At 43.9% G+C, this 21691-nt stretch overlaps 1 protein-coding gene across 1 annotated transcript; it reads right to left on the bottom strand.

Moving 5' to 3' along the window:
• Positions 1-2723: 2723 nt before the first annotated feature.
• LOC121553446 (protein delta homolog 2) lies at positions 2724-20383 on the bottom strand. Its single transcript, XM_041866549.2, has 6 exons — positions 20161-20383; positions 12958-13050; positions 6469-6526; positions 5735-5865; positions 5489-5636; positions 2724-4758 (listed from the first exon to the last, which is right to left on the bottom strand). The coding sequence occupies exons 2-6, from the start codon at positions 13034-13036 to the stop codon at positions 3939-3941; spliced, it is 1236 nt and encodes a 411-aa protein (XP_041722483.1). The 5' UTR covers positions 13037-13050; positions 20161-20383; the 3' UTR covers positions 2724-3938.
• Positions 20384-21691: the final 1308 nt, after the last annotated feature.

Below are 21691 nucleotides of genomic sequence, written 5' to 3'. Positions count from 1 at the left end.
TTTTTCCCCCACTGTAAATCTTGGGTTCTATGTAGACTAATACCTTAGAGCGCTGTATGCCTATAAGGATAGATGGACTAGTGGAGTGGTGCCAGCTTGACTTGGCACCACTTAACAGGTGGCAGAGCTGTGGAAACCAGTCTACACAGGTTTACATTTTTGCTATCCCTAAAGAGGCAGCTGCCATTGTGGCACAAGCGTTGTTGCCCACACAGGCCCAGTTGTTGGCACTCGGCACTTCCATCACCTCTGAAACCATATCATAATCCTCTCCAAGTCCTTTTTTACCACTGAACTGTGACAGGTGACCAGGGAAAAGGAACCAGTCAGCCTTAGAGAAAGAAATAGTAAATAGTTATTGGTTCACACTAGGCCCGTCTTTGGCAGTATTGAGTATCATAACTGTGTTCATTACAAAGTTAGGACAGTCATTTTCATTTCTGCCAATAACAGGGCATAGATGACTAATATCAACCAAAGAGGGATGTTGCACCTCTCTCCTAAAACAACCGGATGGGTTTCTTCAGGCTCACTGGCTCATATTTTATGGGATCTGAATGCATGACTGTTTATGGACCATCATACACGTAAACAGTTCCCATTTGTTTCACATCAGTACCAGTTTCCAGGCACAGTTATGATGATGCTGTACCCAGTTGGAGGCACACCATTAGGCTCCCAGAGCAAACCATCTGCTTCAGGAACAAATTCTCATCGGCAGTGATTAGGCACTGAATAACTGGCCAAAGGTCAGTGTAAACCTCAATGAGATTACAGACAACTACATTTCCTTGTGCTGGCTGCTATTTTAGGGATTATCATGTTATCTTATTGTGTGTATGGTCCAGGGCCTGACTTTTCAATTAGTAAAATGACAGTGATTTTGGTGTGTTCTAACATTGATTCCAACAATGCTATCTTACGGTAACTTGTGTTGTGATGAAATGCATGTTACAGAGTAGCTCTATCACTCTCCTGTGTGGTGAACCTGAAGAGGGAAACTGTCTGGAGCTCTTTCCCACAGGAAGTGAGGACTCTAGTTTCATGTTATTCTTGGGGTCTCCATAACTTCCTCTGCTGGATATTATGTCAGGGTGGGGTCAGGTCACATTTCACCCCCACCGGGTATTATTTGGCAAATTCAAGGGCTTGGGAGCTGATGAAATGTTGATGGTGGGATAGGAGCACAGAGACTCAGGGAAGCTAAAAGGGTAAGTCTCAAATTATGTAGAAACAATTGCTTGCTAGAAAAAAGTGCAGGTCTATACCAGTGATGGTATAAAGCGCTAAGTCTGAACCATTGGTGGTTGTCTCCTGGAAAATAGACATTCAGAATGCTTTTTTTTGTAGCAAAGAAAGGGACAGTATCATAAGTAAATGGATGAACAATGTGTTGTTTTCAATTGCTTGATTGAATTAACCTGTCACGCTGTGGTCATGTAATTTAGGGATAAAGACAGGCAGCAGTGGAGGCTGGTGGGAAGAGCTATAGGAGGACGGGCTCATTGTAATGGCTGGAATGGAATAAATGGAACAGTTTAAAACACATCAAGCATATGGAAAGCACATATTTGACTCCGTTCCATTAATTCCATTCCAGCCATTACAATGAGCCCGTCCTCCTATAGCTCCTGCCACCAGCCTCCACTGACAGGTAGGTATGTGTTCTTAGATCTTCTGTACCTGTTATCTGTATCCTGACTCTATCTACACTGAAGTGGAAGCATTTTGACAGTCATTACGGCACTTTGTACAGGAAACAGTTCACAACTTTATTGCAGACAATTCAGTATAAAAAATAAGACTCTTTGCAAAAAGACCACATTCCACAAATAAATTACAGAAAATAAATAAAATGTACAGCTTCAAAATACTGTTAAGCAAATCCATATAGTTATTCGCTATTAACCACCATACAGAAGTAAACAGATCACAAATTAGTTTTCAGTGTTGACAGAACATTACTTTATACAAAAGAATACAATTATAATTTGAAGTAACTGTCCAGAGAAAATCTCACTTTTAAAAGTTCATATTCTGTTAACTAATACCCAAATAATGTTGTTGACTCATCCTATACTCATATGTGGCCAAAGCATACATTGGAAAAAAACACTTCAAGTCCCCACCTCAAACATGTATCTCAAACAGAACATTTAGAAAATGCTTGCTATTTCCTCATAGAGGATGATATCATCCTCCGGAGAAGGATGAGCTTCCGATATATGCCGGTATATGCCCACATCATTCTGTTGTTGGGATACTCCACAGTGATAGATATACACTGAGTATACAAAACATTAGGAACACCTTCCTAATATTGAGTTGTACCCCCTTTTGCCCTCAGAAAAGCCTCAATTCGTCGGGGGCATGGACTCAACAAGGTGTCAAAAGCATTCCACAGGGATGCTGTTCCATGCTGACTCCAGTGCTTCCCTCAGTTATGTCAAGTTGGCTGGATGTCCTTTGGGTGGTGGACCATTCTTGATACACACGGGAAACTGTTGAGTGTGAAAACCCCAGCAGCGTTGCAGTTCTTGACACACTCAAACCGGTGCACCTGGCACCTACTACCATACCCCGTTCAAAGACACTTAAATATTTTGTCTTGCCCATTCACCCTCTGAATGGCACACATACACAATCCATGTCTCAATTGTCTCAAGGCTTAAAAATTCTTCTTTAACCTGTCTCCTCCCCTTCATCTACACTGATCCAGCTTTCACCTGGATTCACCTGGTCAGTCTACGTCATGGAAAGACCAGGTGTTCCTAATGTTTTGTTCACTCAGTGTATGTCCCATTATGGTGCCTGTGAGCGCACATGCAGCTCCGTTGAGGCAATCTTTATTTTGAAGTAGTCCAGTTTCTTCTTCTACTACTTCTATGAGTTGACAAACAAACTGAAAAGGTACATGCTGTCATCTAGTGTTTTCTCACAAGTATAATTCATTGGCTGATCCCTCCTGATGACCTGGATGGAATCATGTGATCCTTCCTTAACCCATAGGAAGTCCCACCCAGTTGACTACCTTAAAATGTTGAAAGCACTCAATGGCAATGCCCATGCCTCTATCGAACTCTATGGGGCACGCCCACACCATTCCAACACAGAATACATACTTAATTACACTTTCTTTGGAAGGAACTATTTTACTCATATTGTAATTAATTATAGGTCATATTTCATAGAAATCTGAAAAGACTGGACAGTTACTTAACTGAAGTAGGTGTTGCGGTGTTGCAGTTCTTTTAGTCTGTGGTATAAAAAGTACATTGTTAAAACAACATGAATAACATGAATAATTTGTCTGGATGTCTGAATTCTGGTCACTGCAGAGCTGCAAGCAGGGAATTTGTTCCGAGGCTGAGAGGTCAGAGCCCATTTGGAAATAAATGGGCAGATTCATTCATGTCTAACATTTTGGCCTAATATCGTGACGAGAACAGCAGTGACAAATACCAGTACACCAATTAGGTTGACATAACAAGGGCATTGTCTCGGCTTGCATTCCAAAGCTGTTTGTCAGTAGGCCTGTCTTACATGCAGTTCATGCCAAGAAACCGCATCAGCTGATATTGAGGACGGACAAATTACACATTGGTTGTCCGTGACAAGTAACCATGGGACTTGAGTATATTTCTCATTATGGTCAAGCAATAATCCGTCATATTAGGACTATGCTCCTTTTGCTAGGAGTGTGAAACACATTCTCCTAACATCTACCCTTGAACAGACACACTGGTCCCTTCTTGGTCCTGAGTTTCTCTAGGTATCGATTCCTAGATCGGTATGTTGTCTGTATTTTGACTGTCAGTACTGAAGAAAATCAGTCATGGAGACAGGGCTGGGATGAAAGCATGGCTTTCCTTCAGCTGAGAGCAGTCTGTTGTCTGCTCCTGTCCTGTATTCAGGGCTGTGGAGGTAGTAAACCTAGCCTAAAGCACCTCAGTGTTCAGTTTCTTCTTCTCCAGTTCTGGGGCTGTGGGCGTGTGCAGGAAGCTGATCTTACACTCCTGCTCCACGGTGACTAGGTGGCTCTGCGGGGGTGGCTGGCAGTCTCTGTGTCTCAGCGGGTGCAGGCGGGGGGTGGGGCCGCACCGGCAGCTTGCACAGCGGTCCTGCCAATGCCCCTTCAGCACAAGGCCAGCTGTGAGCGCCACCACGGCCAGCGTCATGCCCCCCAGCACCAGCAGGGTGTTGAGCTGCACCTCTGACAGGCCAGATGACCCCCGCTGGGTCACCACCTCCTTCACAGAGATCTTCAGCAGCCTGTCTCCACTACTATTGTTACTGTTGCCCTGAGAGTTCCCCCTCGTGGTGTCCTGGTCTGGCCTGGCCTGAGTCACCCTTCCCCAGCCCCCACCTCCCCCAGCCCAGCCATGGGAGCTTCTGATGGGCGCTTGGCTCTCTGGGCTCTGTAAGGGCACCTCGCAGGTCCTGCCAGTGAATCCAGGCTTGCAGAGGCAGTGGAAGGTGCTGGCGCGGTCCAGGCAGCGCCCTCCATTGAGGCAGGGCTGGCTGGCACAGTCGTCCAGGTTGATGGTGCAGAATCGGCCCGTGAAGCCCTCGGGACAGAGGCAGGAGAAGCGGTTGATGCCATCCAGGCAGGTGGCACCGTTGGCACAGGGGCGCATCAGGCAGTCGTCCATGTTGTTCTCACAACGCGGCCCGGTGAAGCCTGCCAGGCAGCGGCAGGAGAGCTCTGGGGCATAGCCGCCACTGTCCTCACACTGCCCGCCATTCTTACATGGAGACCTGAAAGATAAAGACAACATAAGCACTAAAAACCCTGAGGGAAATGTTCATAATAACTGAATAGATGTTCAATGCTGAATTGATTACTTAACCCAAGCCTGTTCATATGGGCCTGGACAGCCAACTGATTTGTAAGTAAATGTGTGGCGCTTACTCTGTGATGATCACTGATTACATTCAATCAGGCATTGATTTGGCACTTTAAGTCTAATCTAACCCAGAGCCTGTGCCTTGGCCTGCATGGTTTCCCTGGTAACCGTTTAGCTAGTGATTTGGGAACTCCATGGGGGCTGTAGTGTAGATGCCTGGCTTCAGTGTGTCTGTTAGCACTAGAGGCCACTCACTTGGCCGATAATGAGCCCATTAAATCACATGATTGCTCTCCAGTGGATACAAATTGACCAGGCTGCTACGTGGCCCGCGCCAGTCTGCATGTGTTTGACTGCCATCAGGGGACCAGCTGGGACACCACACAGTCAAAACACACACACACACACTGAAACACAGACATCGAACAGGCTCTGCGAGAACAACTGATTTATTGTCATTTACACACACTAATACTGTAGCTAGTTTCCCGTTTGAAAGCCTAAAATGACCACTCAATCCTATATGTTGAGTCACTGGTTGGAGTTGAATTTGTGATTTGTTTTGATTAAGGCAGAAGCAGTAGGCCTGAGACAAACTTGTTCCATAGTTTGTTTTCGAGTGTGTTACTAATTGAACTCACCTGCCGGTCTTATGACAGGGCCCTGTCTTGTGCTCACAGTTCCTCCCGTGAAATCCCTCAGGGCAGAGGCAGGAGTACTCCCCTGAAACGTTGGCATAACAAGTGGCACCGTTCTGACAAGGTGCCTCATTTGTACACACATGGATATCTGAAGCAAAGGAGAGAAGCGGTGAATAAGTACTGCGCTACCACTCACTGAACAAATACAATTATGATGGGCTGATACATACAAATATTTTCTGTCACCTTTGTTGCAGAAGCGTCCCGTCCATCCAGGCTCGCAGGTGCATTGCCAGGGTTGATGACATGATCCATGGACACAGCCTGGCATTCTCACACATACGTCGCACTGCTGCCCCTCCCAACCTGGGTCACACCTGCAATACAGCACAGCCAGTTAGATCAGCTCTCAACTCTATAGCCAACACAGCCTCATGAGGGAGATATACAGCACGTGAGGTTGGTGGCACCTTAATTGGGAGGATGGACTCGTGGTAATGGCTGGAGCGGAATCAGTGGAATGGTATCAAATACATTAAACACATGGTTTGATGCCATTCCATTTGCTCCATTCCAGCCATTATTATGAGCCGTCCTCCCCTCAGCAGCCTCCACTGATATACAGTTATATACAGTGGCATATTCAAAAATTGCATGGCCACTCTTACCCTCCGCAATGGACACAGGAGGGCGCCCATACTTAACAAAATAACCTTTGCAATGCCCTGCTCTGTAGAGTATCTGTGAGGCAAATACATATGAACATTCATAGAATGTCCTTTTGTAGAAACACTCCATACATTTTGTGAGTGTGACTAGCTCTAAAGAGTGACAAGGACATACTTGACACCAGAATATCGTGGGCCTGGATGATGGCTTTATAGGTTTGTCATATATGCTTGACATAGTCAACATATTAAAATATATCATATCTTAGACATGTTAAAGATGGATGCATCTTCCATCAAGTTTCTCCTTACCTGCACACTGCATTTTCATCACACCGACTATTGGTCACATTACACGTGCAGTTTAGAGCTGTAAGAGAAAGGAAACTCTCATTTCAGAGAAAGATCCCAGATGTACCAGAAATTCCCTGACGTTCAGACTTAATACTTGTCATTGATTAGATACGGCTATTATCCATTAAACAGATTCACTTGCCGTATCTGTGATATTTCTGCTGTTTGTAAGCATGTACTCCACAACTCTATTCCTCCAGCAGCAGCTGATAATAAATACATTTTATGCTCTATAAAACTCAGTTGAATTCAGGGAGTTTATTCCTAATATAATATATGCCGTTTAGCAGGCGCTTTTATCCAAAGCGATTTACAGTCGTGTGTGCATACATTTTCTACCACAACCATTTCTAACACAACAGTTGCTGAAAAATACACTGGTGGTTCGATAATTGTAAAGTCAGAATAAGTGTATCTGAATGACCACTGTTTGAGTGCTACATGAGGGATTTCAGGGCTCAATGGGATGCTAATGGTACTACTACCTCTAACCCTAGGCAGTCGGTCATCCGTGTGTGGTGTTTATTTACAAGAGCTTGTCTTCCACGGAGACTGTGAGATGACTCCTCAGTGCAACTGCTGGGGAACTTTGAGCTGCTGCTCAGACAGACAGACAGGCATCTGAGGATCTGCCTTATAGGGCGACTCATTTGTTATGATGAAACAACAGTGAAGAAATGTTAGTCAAAGCCAGTCTCGTCCACCAGCCAGATCTATGTGGAGTGGGGACTAGGTTAGACGAAGCCCACATAACTCACAAAGTTTGATTTCACTTGGGGTTTCATATGATTGTACCTGAATGTATCTGACTATTAATTATATGCTATTGGTTTCAGAAAGGTAACTACAGCTGCATTGCTGAGTTATTAAACATCCCTGTAAACTGGCAAGCATTTGAACTACTACTAAAGGGATATGTGATTAATCTGTTATTGTCCTCAGTTATTACTAGTGGATTTGGCTGGCCTTAGGCATACCTATGTACTGTCTGTACTTGGCTTTAGTAAATAATGGGGGTTTGCCAGGTAGGTTGTAGGGGGTGCGTGTGGTTGCAGTAAGCAGCACGAGGGGAGCGTGTGCGGTGGGAGGAGAGGAATGCTGTACAGTCATGTCTCCGCCCGCACAAACTCTGCCCAAACCCCACTGGAATTCACAAACACTCCTTGTCTCGCCTTCCACACTGTAGTACAGTCCAAATCCCAACCCTCTCACTATAGAGAGGTGGACTTTGAGGGATTTTTAGAGCAGTGTTCTTACAGACTATATTCTATTTCTTCCCAAGCAGTAACTTCTACAAATTATGTCTTTAATATACAGTAGGACATTTTCTCGTACAGCCTGTGCTGTTAGCTTTAGTTTCTCAGCTAATCAGACTATATTTCATACTTTTGTTGCGTCTTCACATCTCAACATATAGAATAGTGTAGCTTTGGCAATTATAATCTGTACCATAAGACAATTGAGTTATCCTGCAGTTGCGTATGCATACAATGCAGACACTCATTGGCTTGATGTGGAATTGCAGGCATTTTCCATGAACAACACGACAGTGGGCTGCAAAAAGCCCTGTGTCCGTGGGAACATAGCGGACCTTGAACAATGAAATTCTTGGCTTTCCCGTCGCCATCACGGGAACAGCTGAGAAGTAGTAACTGTTATCTGAGAATGGTGAAGCAGTTCAGAAAAACAACAACAGTAACCGTAATCTCTTAAATGCGGACAGCTGGGAAAGCCCAATATTTGCTAATGTATTCTAAACAGGGAAGCTATTAAAACAAGTATTCTCACTGACAATGGGAATACTGCAGTAAGCTGTTATGTTTTCAGAGACCTTATTTATGTTTTTGGCATGCAAAAATGAAACTGTGCTCTTTTAAAAGCATGTTTCATTCAATTTAACAACAAGCATTAAGAGATGTGTCACCTTATATGACTTGGGGCTGAATTTAATTAAACCTGCCTGTTCATATGCATGTACATCTAGGAACATTTAGCAATTTTATATGACCATAGGAAATAAATTGGTTTAAATGCTACTGTGTACGCAAAGCAAAGCAATTCAAGTTGAATTGATCCCTGATCCAGCCATTTGCCTGGCCTGTACAGTGTCCTGAAATAGCATGGAGGATGTCAGTATACACCATCAACAATCCTTCAGATGCCATTTACCCCATGCTGCCAGTGCTTCAGGTTTGAATGGGAGCATTTTTCTGTTATTTGCTGAAGAGCAGAGAGCTCTCTGATTTCTCATCCTCCCTAGTGTTAAAGCTACATGGAGGCCCTTTTATTTCCCTTTTATTAGAGTAAACTTCAAAGCCTCTTGAAGCGCTATGTGAACTGTGTTATATCTGGCAGGAGGAAAGACAGATTGAGAATTTAAGGGGATGGAAGAGTTGGGCCACAGTGAGCATCACAATGAGTGAGAAGAGAGTGAGAGGGACAGAGGGGAGGAGTATGCAGGATGGGCATGCATCAAAGGCACACATCATGCACATGTCCATAGGGAGGGAATGAGCAGGCCAGGGTGCACAAACAGACAGCCGTCTGATCACTGCAGAGTGTGGATAGACTGATGAGACAAGTCAGCCTCCTGGCATCGACAGCCGCCTGCCTCTCATTCCTTCTGCTGGCCCTGCAGCAAGCCAGAGTGACCCAGCCCCAGCCACTGTTTGCCAGGGAAGCCTGTCTGGTCAGCCCCATTCCCTGTCTCTGTGGTGGGCTCTGTATGTTTGTAATAAGTTCCCCCCAGCTCTGCTAAGACTGGAACCATGAAGGCAACAGACTGCATCCTGGAAGACTGGGAATCAGGATAAAAAGTCCTGAACTAATCTGGACAAAGTCCCCAGCTGCTTGATTATTGACAAAGATAACAAAAGATTCAGTACAGTATAAACATTGTCAAAATATAAACAATGACAACTGTGTAACATTATATACAATATACTGTAAGTTGTCAACTTGTCATTCATAGAATGCTGGTTGGTGATATCGTATGTATCCAGGCCTTGGACCAGGGTCTTGTCACCAGCTTATGTATCACCATGATAATCACGGAAATAATGACTGGACCACCAACTGTTAAACACAATGTCCTTTGTTTGGAGCAGTATTATTTAAGAGCTTCTAATTTGCCATCTAATCATGGGGGGACAGGTGCTGTTTTCTTCCCTAGGCTGGCCCTCAGGGCCTGCAAGCTCCCCGGTGTTCCTCTGGGGGGGTACTTCACACGAGTCTCTCCGTGTTAAAACCAGGGGGATCTAAATTTAACCCTGGCCATGAAACTTTATCCCCCCTCCCATCCTCCCCTGCTCGCGCCTCGGTCAGAGCTCTGGTGCCAGTCATACACGCAGCACAGGTTTGGGTTTCCTCCATTTTGATCCCCAGACAGGCCGTGTGCCTGCCACCAGCCCACGCTCCAAGGAGTGTGTGCACGTGTGTGTGCCCTAAGTTCAGATTGAAGAGGAAAGGGAGGTGAGGAGGGACGTGCGAGGGGCCACCAGTGTCTGAAGGAGCTGAGGGAGTCGTAACCAGATCCCTGAGAAATTAAGGATAATTCAATCTCTGTATCCACTCAGCTGCTTGCGGCGCTAGAAAAATATTTAGGCAAGATGGCTGAGCAGGGATCATCAGCCGCTGTCCCCTGGCTCCGAGGCTCCTGGAGGGGCCTAAAGACGCAGACAGGGTCGGGAAATACTGTACGACCCTTTATCCTTAAATCAAACCCCCTGGCTAGTGGCTACTGCTGTGACACAGAGGGCTTGACTGCTGCCCACTCTGGGGTCAGACGTCTGTCCTCTGACACGTGTCACACACCTCTTGACACAATGCCTCATACCACATCAAGGCTCCCCTTCTCACCCCAAGGGGCCATGCAAAAATTAATCACATTCTGTAACCAGACAGGAATTTCACAGTTGAGTTCACAAGGGAGGGAGAAGGAGTGAAAAACTTCTCTGCTTGTGATATTACACTCCATACCGAGGGCAGATTATGACTGATTCAACATTTCTATTTGTTTATTTAGTAACAAACACAGATAGACAAGGAAAGTCATACAAATTCAAAACACAACAATATACAAACAATACAACAACAAAAAAGAATACAAACAATACATAAAAAATATATGTGGGTGTGTGTGTCCCAATCAGACACAGTGCCTTCGGAAAGTATTCAGACCCCTTGACTTTTTACACATTTTGTTACGTTACAGCCTTATTCTAAAATGGATTAAATAAAATCCTCAGCAATCTACACACAATACCCCATAATAATAAATAAACAAAGCCTACAGGTTTTTAAAAATTTTTGCAATAAAAAAAAAAAACTGAAATACCTTATTTACATAATTATTCAGATCCTTTGTTATGAGACTCGAAATTGAGCTCAGGTAAATCCTGTTTCCATTGATCATCCTTGAGATGTTTCTACAACTTGATTGGAGTCCACCTGTGGTAAATTCAATTGATTGGACATGATTTGGAAAGGCACACACCTGTCTATATAAGGTCCCACAGTTGACAGTGCATGTCAGAGCAAAAACCAAGCTATGAGGTCGAAGGAATTGGCCGTAGAGCTCAGAGACAGGATTGTGTCGAGGACAGATCTCGGGAAGGGTACCAAAACATTTCTGCAGCATTGAAGGTCCCCAAGAACACAGTGGCCTCCATCATTCTTAAATGGAAGGAGTTTGGAACCACCAAGACTCTTCCTAGAGCTGGCCGCCCGGCCAAACTGAGCAATCGGGGGAGAAGGGCCTTGGTCAGGGAGGTGACCAAGAACCCGATGGTCATTCTGACAGAGCTCCAGAGTTCCTCTGTGGAGATGGGAGAACCTTCCAGAAGGACAACCATATCTGCAGCACTCCACCAATCAGGCCTTTATGGTAGAGTGGCCAGATGGAAGCCACTCCTCAGTAAAAGGCACATGACAGCCCGCTTGGAGTTTGCAAAATGGCACCTAAAGATTCTCAGACCATGAGAAACAAGATTCTCTGGTCTGATGAAACCAAGATTAAACTCTTTGGCCTTAATGCCAAGCGTCACGTCTGGAGGAAACCTGGCACCATCCCTACGGTGAAGCATGGTGGGGGCAGCATCATGCTGTTGGGATGTTTTTCAGCGGCAGGGACTGGGAGACTAGTCAGGATCGAGGGAAAGATGAACAGAGCAAAGTACAGAGAGATCCTTGATGAAAACCTGCTCCAGAGTGCTCAGGACCTCAGACTGGGGCGAAGGTTCACCTTCCAACAGGACAACGACCCTAAGCACACAGCCAAGAAAACGCAGGAGTGGCTTCGGGACAAGTCTCTGAATGCCCTTGAGTGGCCCAGCCAGAGCCCGGACTTGAACATCTCTGGAGAGACCTCAAAATAGCTGTGCAGCAACGCTCCCCATCCAACCTGACAGAGCTTGAGAGGATCTGCAGAGAAGAATGGGAGAAACCCCCCAAATACAGGTGTGCCAAGCTTGTAGCGTCATACCCAAGAAAACCCGAGGCTGTAATCACTGCCAAAGATGCTTCAGCAAAGTACTGAGTAAAGGGTCTGAATACTTATGTAAATGCGATATTTCTGTTTTTGTATTTTTATAAATTAGCTAACATTTCTAAAAACCTGTTTTTGCTTTGTCATTATAGGGTATTGTGTGTAGATTGATGAGGGAAAAAAACAATTTAATTAATTTTTGAATAACGCTGTAACCTAACAAAATGTGGAAAATGTCAAGGGGTCTGAATACTTTCCGAATTCACTGTATATGAATAGTGTTTAAATAGTATATTTGTTGTCTCTTGGTGTCTTTCCTATATATAACTTTTTTTTAAAAACATTTTACGTCAAATCTTATGTTGTTCTTGTCTATTACTGTTCTGTACTTTGTAATGTATTTGTATGTTTTATGTGGACCCCAGGAAGAGTAGCTGCTGCACTAGCTAACGGGGATCCTGATAAACTAAACAGTCCCCGCCGTTCCATGCACATGATTCTTCACACACAGCCAGCAATGTTCAAAGTTTAAATTGAAATGCAGTTAAGAATCTTTGTACTTTATGCTTTAAACATTGTTTTATTGAGTCGGATCTAAACATTCGTTATTGCACATATAAATATTATTATTTGTTTTATTATAAAGTGTGCTCCTTTAAGTTGCTTCTTTCGATTTAAATTTTTTATTTAATAATTATTTATCAAACTACTTCTGATGTATGTTTGTAACAGAGTTTTGTTTACTTTTATCAACAAGCATAAATTGTATTGCTCCTTTGGCTTCAATCCGATAGTTACCCAGCATACAGTATCAGTTGCCAGGGCTCTCTGTCTAGTAGTACATATATGTACTATAATAAGTACACACCGGTATACATGTACTTCTGTAGTGGGTGGCTACTGGCTAGCCTTGAGCCATTGACTATTTGAAGGCACCCATTGACATGCAGCAAATGCCTTACCTTGAGTCTCACATTGGTGGATGAGCAGTAGTACACAGCAACTCCAGAGCAGCAGGGTGACTGAGTCTCTCAGAGGCATGGTGCAAACGGGATCTGAAACCGAGCACAGAAGATTCCTCTTTAGGCTGTAGGGGGTTACCTTGTGCCGATACACTCGAATGTAGGGACATCTATCTTTGGCATGACATAAATCTCTACCATAAGGCAAACGTGATTATGGCCACAAAGGGGTCTCCAAAGGTTACAGAACAGGAGTGAGAAATTCCACCATGGAGGCCTGCAGGGTCATTACATCTTGGCTCATAACTCTTATTCTGCTGTCATCGTTTTGATAAAGGACACTTAACCAGGTGTCCCAGTTATAAATCAGCCGGACATGATGGCATTCCAGGACAAGTGTTGGTCCTGGAGAGAGACACCTACAACTGTTGATGCCAACAAAACCTTGTATCAGCCTAGATCTCTTTCCCCACGTTACTCAGCTCTATGTCTCAGTAGTTCCAGAACTCAGAAGTGGGGCTTTGCTTACTCAGTCTACCAAAATGAAGTGTGCTATTAGTCAGGAGTTAGTCAGTAACGCGAAAATACTCCTCCAACTCCCTCAAAGATTTTTTTTTTTTTTTTTAAAAGATCAAACTGAGAGAAACCTGATCTGTTCAACAGGCAACAGACACTCACGCAATAATTTACACTGTTGTGTGAATCTTTAATACTGGACATTTACAGCAAAACCCACCACTCCAGTGCCACCTCTCTCTCTCAGGGCCATCATACACACTGACACCTAACTTCTGTTAGAATAATAACTGACCATTATGTCTTCTTGAGATCAGTGCAGTGATACTGCATCTAAGCTTACTGCATAAACCTGCTCCTCCAACTGTGTTTGTATCGTGTTGCTTTTAGTTACCTATGTGACATGTGAGCGTGGTCTCTTTACTTACAGTGGTCTGCTAAACCATTTAGATGGCTAGAGTATGCAGTGACTCAGGTATATCACATTTGCATTGCCGCCACACAGCACTTGAACTTACATTTTTGATATCCACTTGGTAGTCGGCCGACTCAACCCTATCCAGGTCCATCTAAATGTCTTATCCAGATGAAGGCGCTGTCCTCACTTTTCTATGCAGTGGCAAGTTGACCTTTCCAGCTCTTCCTGGAATGGAGCAAACTAAGAGCGAGGGGCCGGGAGCTATACTTTTCAGCCTTACCCTTGGCTGGAGTTTTCATATCCTTCACAGTAATCTCCCAATTGTCATTCTGAGATTCCGTTGTGAATGTGGCTGTGGGCACCAACTGGGCCCTTCTCTGTTCCTGCTACAGCCTAATGGAGCTCTGTGAACTGCTAATGAGAGCCAACATGGGCCCTGCTTTGAACGGGAAACCCGAGAGGAGTTTTAATTCCATATAAGGAGGGTTTTCTCCCCATGCCACATTTAATAGCCACAGTCCATTGTCATTGACGCTCTGGATTCCATGTCAATTATCAGCTACGCTGTCTGTGTTGACAAGAATGTTATGCAACCCCAACAAATTCATTGTATGGATTTGTTTCCCACGCTCACAAAAACCTGACCAACTACGCCAAATGTAACATGTACTGGCCTTTCTGACACAAAATCTACATTATGACATTGAGATCCTTCCATTTCTCACCTCTTCTCCTTTCTGAAGATACATTTTCCATGTGCCTTATGTCAGTTTGTTGACAGAAAATGGCAGCGAGATCTGAGTGTATAACAGCTAGAGCAGATGACACATACTAACAGCAGGCAGCATGTCTCATCCTGGTCCTGGCTCTTCATCAATCAGATTCAGGTCTGACTTCAATAGACCTTCCACAAGATGCACTCTGATACCTGCTTTAAATAGAGACTTGAGTGCAGCTCTCTTCATTAATAAGACCTACCTTCTGTCCCCTTTCTCCTTTGGTTATAACATAAGTGTTTTGTGCTCAACTGCTGAATCAAATTATATTTCAGCTCACAGGAATCATAAACACTTTGACCTGTACTTCACCCTGCTCCTGTTCTCACTGCAATAGTCTCCTTAGCTAAATGTCGCTCTATCACAACTGTAAATGACTGATTGTCTCTATGGTGTATCTGTAGGAAATAGCCACAGTGTGAGTTTAGGGTCTCCTGTGATATTATTGGCACCGTCGTTTTCTTTCTTTCACAAGCCTGCCAGCATTCACACGTTTTTCCGTTGAGAAACAGCATTGCAATTTCCTCCAGAAACGATTTGAACATCATTTTTCAATAATTGTTCCTGTGGGATTTTGTCTCAGAATGAACACTTTATTGGAGGTGCTATTCGTGTGAGGCTGTTTGGAAGCATGTCCTCATGTCACTGAAACGCTAATGGACTGCCAAGGAGAAAACATAGAGGAAGAACAGAAATCACAGGATTCAGAATACTGACTGTAATCCAACAATGATCATTGTTGATTGAAAAGATTGAGTACATGGTCAATTGAACGATAACAAGACCATAGAGGTTGACTTTCCAAATGCTAACAGTCATTGATTGCTCCACCACTTTGTGTAAAATTCAATCAAACCCACACTTTAGATTTTTGCACTGCTGACAAATAGCATCGAATCAAAATGAAGACGTACTTGGTTTTGTTTCATTCAGTAATTACGGTCTTACTTATTCCGTTTTAAGTAGAACAAGAAGATATCAAGATGTATGCAAATTACAGGCCACAATTTTGCAGAAAAATAAAAGCACCATCCAGATAGTTAGATAACTCACCAAGATGCCTACACACATTTTCATGTACTGTATGCCACAACCCTAATCAGCAATCCCGATTCTGGTTCATTTGCAAAACAATGCAAGATATTGTCTAGAGAAAGTTACAATCTCCTACAATCATTTTGAACACACACACACACACACACACACACACTGTATGTATGTTACACACCTGAGCTGAAGGTGGTCACCTCACCGCTGAATTAGAGTCCTCAGGTAGAGTGATTAAGAACACATGCTCTCACAAACAATTAAAAACACGTAATAGAGCTACATAGACACGTTCAGGAGCAGGCAGACATTATGGAGGGGATTGTTGATCAAAAAGCCTGTCAGAGAAACAAGAAGCAGATTAAAGACAGGCAAGGATCCACCTCCCCACTTAACAACACAGACCTGCCAAGGACCAGCTCTTAAAGAGACAGGCACCGTTTGTGTTTATCTCCATTAGACAGCCATCACTTCTGCCAATCAACTTTCTTTCTATTCCACACTGGACTCACAAAGTGATTGTGTGATCAATTTCTGGCACTGTTTCTCTCCCTAGAGCCGAGAAACATATTTGAGATGTATATCAATCAAGCCCCCTTGTGTGCGCTTGCCTCCTGGAAATGTGGAGCTAGTCAGTGGACGGCTGTTGCTGTAGCGACAGATCAGGCTCCTGAGGTTGGAGGGCTGCTGTGCCCACACGTTCCACTGCAGGCGATAGTAAGAAAGGGATCATTTTTCAGGGGATTATCTCCACAATATCACGGCTGTGTGCCTTAGAAAACAGGCATCCACATGCCTGGTTGACTGCCTCCTGCAGACACAGTGGTGTGTGTGTGTGTGTGTGTGTGTGTGTGTGTGTGTGTGTGTGTGTGTGTGTGTGTGTGTGTGCATTTTAGATGTGTGACAATTGACAGTGGCTGTTGTGTATTTTTACTGCATATTGTGCAAGAACATGTCTTTATCCAGCTAAATGTGGCAAACCATTGTTTTTAGTACACAATGGTTACAGGCGCTTGTTTTTAAAATTGGCTATAGTCCCATTTCACTTGTAAGAAGCCCTGAAAACCTGTATAAACTAGCATCTGGCCATGAAATAAACCATATTATAAAGCTTTGCCAGTCACCTTGGGTATGCAGTTTGCACATCTGCTGTAAAACAGGAATTTGACTCCTGGAGCCCAACTAGCTCCTGAAACACATCAAGGACTTCCGTCCACTTCACTCAACCCAAACAGCCTTAGAGCTGTCCTGGTGTGTGCCTGCCTGGCACCCTCTCTGTGTACAAATAATATCCCTCCAAATTCTGATGAATGGAGAAGCGCACTCCACTGTGCTATTCTGGTCCTCTGTAGCTCAATTGGTAGAGCATGGCGCTTGTAATGCCAGGGTAGTGGGTTCAATCCCCGGGACCACCCATACGTAAAAATGAATGCACACATGACTGTAAGTCGCTTTGGATAAAAGCGTCTGCTAAATGGCATGTTATTATTATTACTTTCTGCTGCCTGCCTATCTGCCTGCATGTGTTGTGTTGTGTTTATATTGGGATAATGGCATGCCAATTATTCTACCCATCTGACCAGGCAATTTGATGTCTACATTTGTGTGACTCTTTTCAGACACCATGATTATGATGCATCTGCTCCACATGAAACACCAGCAACAAAATAATAGCATTCACTTTCCTGCTTTCAGAGAGTATATGGCTTCTGTTAGTCTTTTATTCATATATGGCTTCCTTTAGTCTTTTTACTAAGCCTGCCAAACCCCCTTGATTCTAAATTGCCACATTTGATGTCAATGACTGCAATTTAGAAAATTGCTAAATTAACACAAGTATGCATTAAACACTACAAAGAGAGAGGTTACAAAAGGGAATGTGTTTGTTGTCATTTGTTAGTTTAGTTATGGTCAAATTACCATTCTTAATCAGCTGAGGATCCATAGGAAAACATTTGCATTATGTATGTGTCCAATTTTTGTGCCATTTCCTGCTTTGATTCTGACTGCAATCACATTGTTTTACACAAATATCAGGGACAAAATATATCACTGAGAGAAGTAAGAACGTTCACATCATCAAGGGTTTAAAGTTTCCAGTGTTTTGGCCTGAGTTGAGCAAATACTGTATGTGTGCTTTTCCCATAGTTGTCTTGGAATTCCCATTGTTATTATTCAGACTAAGGTGATAGCACACCAGTGGGAAAACGGACCTAGACCTCCTATACATGCTATCATCCTGTTATGTACTTATGGACTTTATTGAATATCTTTTGCTACACGTTCTTCATTAATTCATGATCTTTCTGGTTTCCTAGAAAGTTTTACTATCTGCCCAGAGCTTTTCCACTCAAGGAGTGCTTTAGTAACACATGTAGTTAAGCTCAGAAACAGGGAAAGCAATTTGTCAGGCCTCGAAATCTTCTAGGCATTACAAAAGCAACAGTAGAGTGAAAAAATACAAATCAATGTTTATGGAGTTACATACTTTATGACATACTCCTGCACCACTCCCATCGGCCCAAGTGCCAATTTCCTATCCAAAGCAGAACATGCATTGGCTCAAAGGGAAAAAAATGCCACCCTTGAAGAGTTTTCCTTTCCTTTGTCTTATCTAACTGCATAGACCTTCCCTGTTACGCATACAGGGCTGTTGTGAAAGGTAACTCTAGCCAGCCAGTTTTATAGTATGAGTCACTGCACTATGGCTCCTTCTCCTGCCTTTAGAATTAATGATCAATCTACCTTGCCAAAACTCTGTCTAGTATTCATTAGCTGCCACAGTTTTTTTCTTTATTTGTGGATTTGGAGGGAAAACACAGCATCTGAAAGAGGAAAAGGCTTCTTGCATAAACTGAATATCTGTCTTTTATTGTTTGTGCAATGTGGCTCATCCTTCTTTTACCAGAACAGGAGTACCTTGAAGGCCTCTCACATGCTATGTGCCCTGGAAGCAAATAATCCAGTTACTAACCCCACCAGAACACTGGTTGATCTCCACAGGGGTCAATGGCTGCTATGGCAACAGAGGAAAGAGATTGGCTATTCTGGAGAATCTCTACAAGGGTCTTTAGCATATTGCCTCATCACAGGGCATATGGTGCATGATGAGTTATTTAGCTTTCAGCGGCTTCATTTTCATAAAGCTGTTATAGTAATGGCCTACAGTCAATGACTTGGAGTCTGACTTGCAGGTAGTCAATGACCGAACCTGAGAATCCTTTCAGGCCTGATGTTGCCAATAAGTGTGTTAGATACGCCCTACATTGGGTTCTGCCAGCTCCTACAAATCACTAAGAAGCATCTGTAGAGGACAGGAGGCAGAGAGATAAGGAGGACAAGGGATCTGGAGTCGAGTCCTGCAGTGTTGCAGCCAGAAAATAACATAATGAAGCCTCGGCAGATGAGTGTCACTGATACTGGATTTCTGTCGATGTGCCCAGCATGTCTACATTGGTGTTTATTGAAGGACGTTAAATCAAAAGCAAGTGGGCTAACACAAGAGCTGTGAGAACCGGAATTGTCGTTACCTCACGTATGCTGTAGACAACGTATTTTCTCATAAATACAAACTCTTTCTCTCGCCAGCGCAACTTACAAACACCCAAACAGACACACGCATGTGTAGGCTACACACACACTACACTAAGCCGTGTTGCCCGTTCTAGTCTGGTTCCAGAGAATGCCTTCCCACTGGCCACAAACGTCAATTTAATGTCTATTCCACGTTGGTTAAAGGTAATTTCATTGAAATTAAGTGGAAACAACGTTGATTCAACAAGTGTGCCCAGTGGGTTGTGAGGGCCAGTGAAAACAGTTTATAGACTCTTGTTGGCTTTTTATTAGGAAGTTGTGGTATTTATTAACTGATTTACGGGCCACTGTGGTCCCCTTATCATGGAGACCACATTTGTTTGCCTTTGGCTTTTGATCTGGAAAATGAATCCGAAGTGAGCAGAGCAAGTCAATGGGCTTAGAATACAACTCAACCCCAGGAACGAAAGGCACGTCTCAACAGGGTAAAATACTTGAAATATTAACATTTTCACACTTCATGTCCAAATCATCTATAAGTAACTTAATTGAGTTACACAATACATTTGTAGATAATTTAGGATGATTTGGACATGAAGCCAAAAATGCTAAAATAATGTAGGTACCATTGACTAGCATTGGAATTTTGCCACAAATGCTAAAAAGTTAGCATTTGAAACAGTGGCCAGGTAAACAAAACCAAAGCATGGATTGCTGTCATCCCTTATCCATAGACTGCTTACAGGGTAAGGAAACCAATATGTCATTTTGTCATTAGGTATCTATCCCTTTAATGTACTTAGTAGGTTGCTCTGAACCTTTTTGCCCACAAACACTTTTGCAAGCAAACACACATAATGATCTACATTAAATGTGTTCATGTATTCTATGTGAAATAATTTCAGTTCTTACCTTGCTTGGCATGTAAACCCCCCTCAGTCCACTGTCCTGTAGTGTGCTCTTACACTCCAATCTATCAGTCTGGCGGTGGGCTCCTCTGCCCATGAAGTGTGTCCAATCCTCACACCCGCTGGGCAACAGCCTCACTCTGGTGGGTGTTGGGTTATTTTAGTGTGGTGAGCTGCAGACAGGCTGGAGAAGCCACTGCTCCCCCCTCTAGATGGATGACAAGGAGACACACTCGTCCACCCCACTTCACACCCTCTCTGGCTGCTCCACGCCTCGCCCTCTCCTCTGGGTGCAGACCTGACCCTCCAGGCCACACACTCTTTCACTTACTCGTTGAGCTGAGAGAGAGAGTGAGGGAGTGTCGGAGGTTGTTTTCTATCGCCAAGTACTTTGTCGGATAACTTGTTTTGCGGCAGTGTTAAATTAAGCTTAGATTAGATAGCAGCTCCACACTCAGGGAACCTGTGGCTATTTATTGCCCATCCAAGTGCAGTGGAAGAGATCGAGAGAAAACATACAGCAGCCACCAGCTCTCGGGGTCTTTGAACAGAAGTTGTTGGGTTGCGCTGGTGGAAATGTGCTGTACCCGAGGAGGGACAACAAGTGCTCGCTCACTGACTCCACTATTCACACCTTAGCTCACTTACTCGCCTTTCCAGTGCACAGAGAGTCCTCAAGCCATCCACGTGTTCTCTGATTGATTCTGTGTCAGACTGCTCTGGCGGCTGTATGGCATATCAGATAGCTAAGCTCGTTGTGTGGATATTTTATTGTTCATAAATCAACACCCGGCAAGTGCTTTTCTGTCAGCATCAAACCACAGAGAAACCTCTGTTTAAACCTCTAACATTTTCCAAAGCCAGGTCCAGTGTTTAGGCAAGGAAAGGAAAGAATGCTTAGAATCACCTCAATAGAGAGGCTCAAGCTTGTCTTATATAATATAATTGTCTTACTGGCCTTGATGTTGGGAATCACTTTTTATTACACGGGTCACTCAAAGAAAAAAGCCAAGGTCCGGAAGCCCTCCTGGATAGGTGTAACCACACCACCCTGTTAGTTGAAACCCAATAGACAGAGAGAGAGAGCAGCTGAGCTCACACTCAGCCGCCCACAGAGCTCAGGTAAGGTCTTTTTCAGAGAGACGCACAGCCTGAAGTAGTCCCCTGACTGTCTGAAAGACACTGAGACACAGTGGCCAAGTCCAAGCAGCCAGTTTTCTGTCTTCTTTGCTCTTTACAGATATTTGTTTTGAAAGGAGATATCACCAAAGATTTGTATAAGTAGCTCATTGTTCTATCTGTGATATCACTCTAGTCATTAACACCCTTCGTCCCCCTGTGTGCTACAAGCAGGGAGAGAGAATTAACGTTCCATTGCTGGGATGCTCCGCTCCTGTCACTTTGAGATGGGCGGGGACGTGCCGGTGTCCCCCTGCTGCACTCTGGCAAATATGTTGCCTGTCCCCTGCCCGAGGCAGGTGTGGGAATGGTGTCCCAGGGGACATGGCCAGGTTGTTGTAACCTAATCCCGGGGC

The sequence above is a fragment of the Coregonus clupeaformis genome, chromosome 37 (assembly GCF_020615455.1).
Source record: "Coregonus clupeaformis isolate EN_2021a chromosome 37, ASM2061545v1, whole genome shotgun sequence".
In the NCBI taxonomy this organism is placed as follows: domain Eukaryota; kingdom Metazoa; phylum Chordata; class Actinopteri; order Salmoniformes; family Salmonidae; genus Coregonus; species Coregonus clupeaformis.
This window is presented reverse-complemented; position numbering and strand designations above follow the sequence as displayed.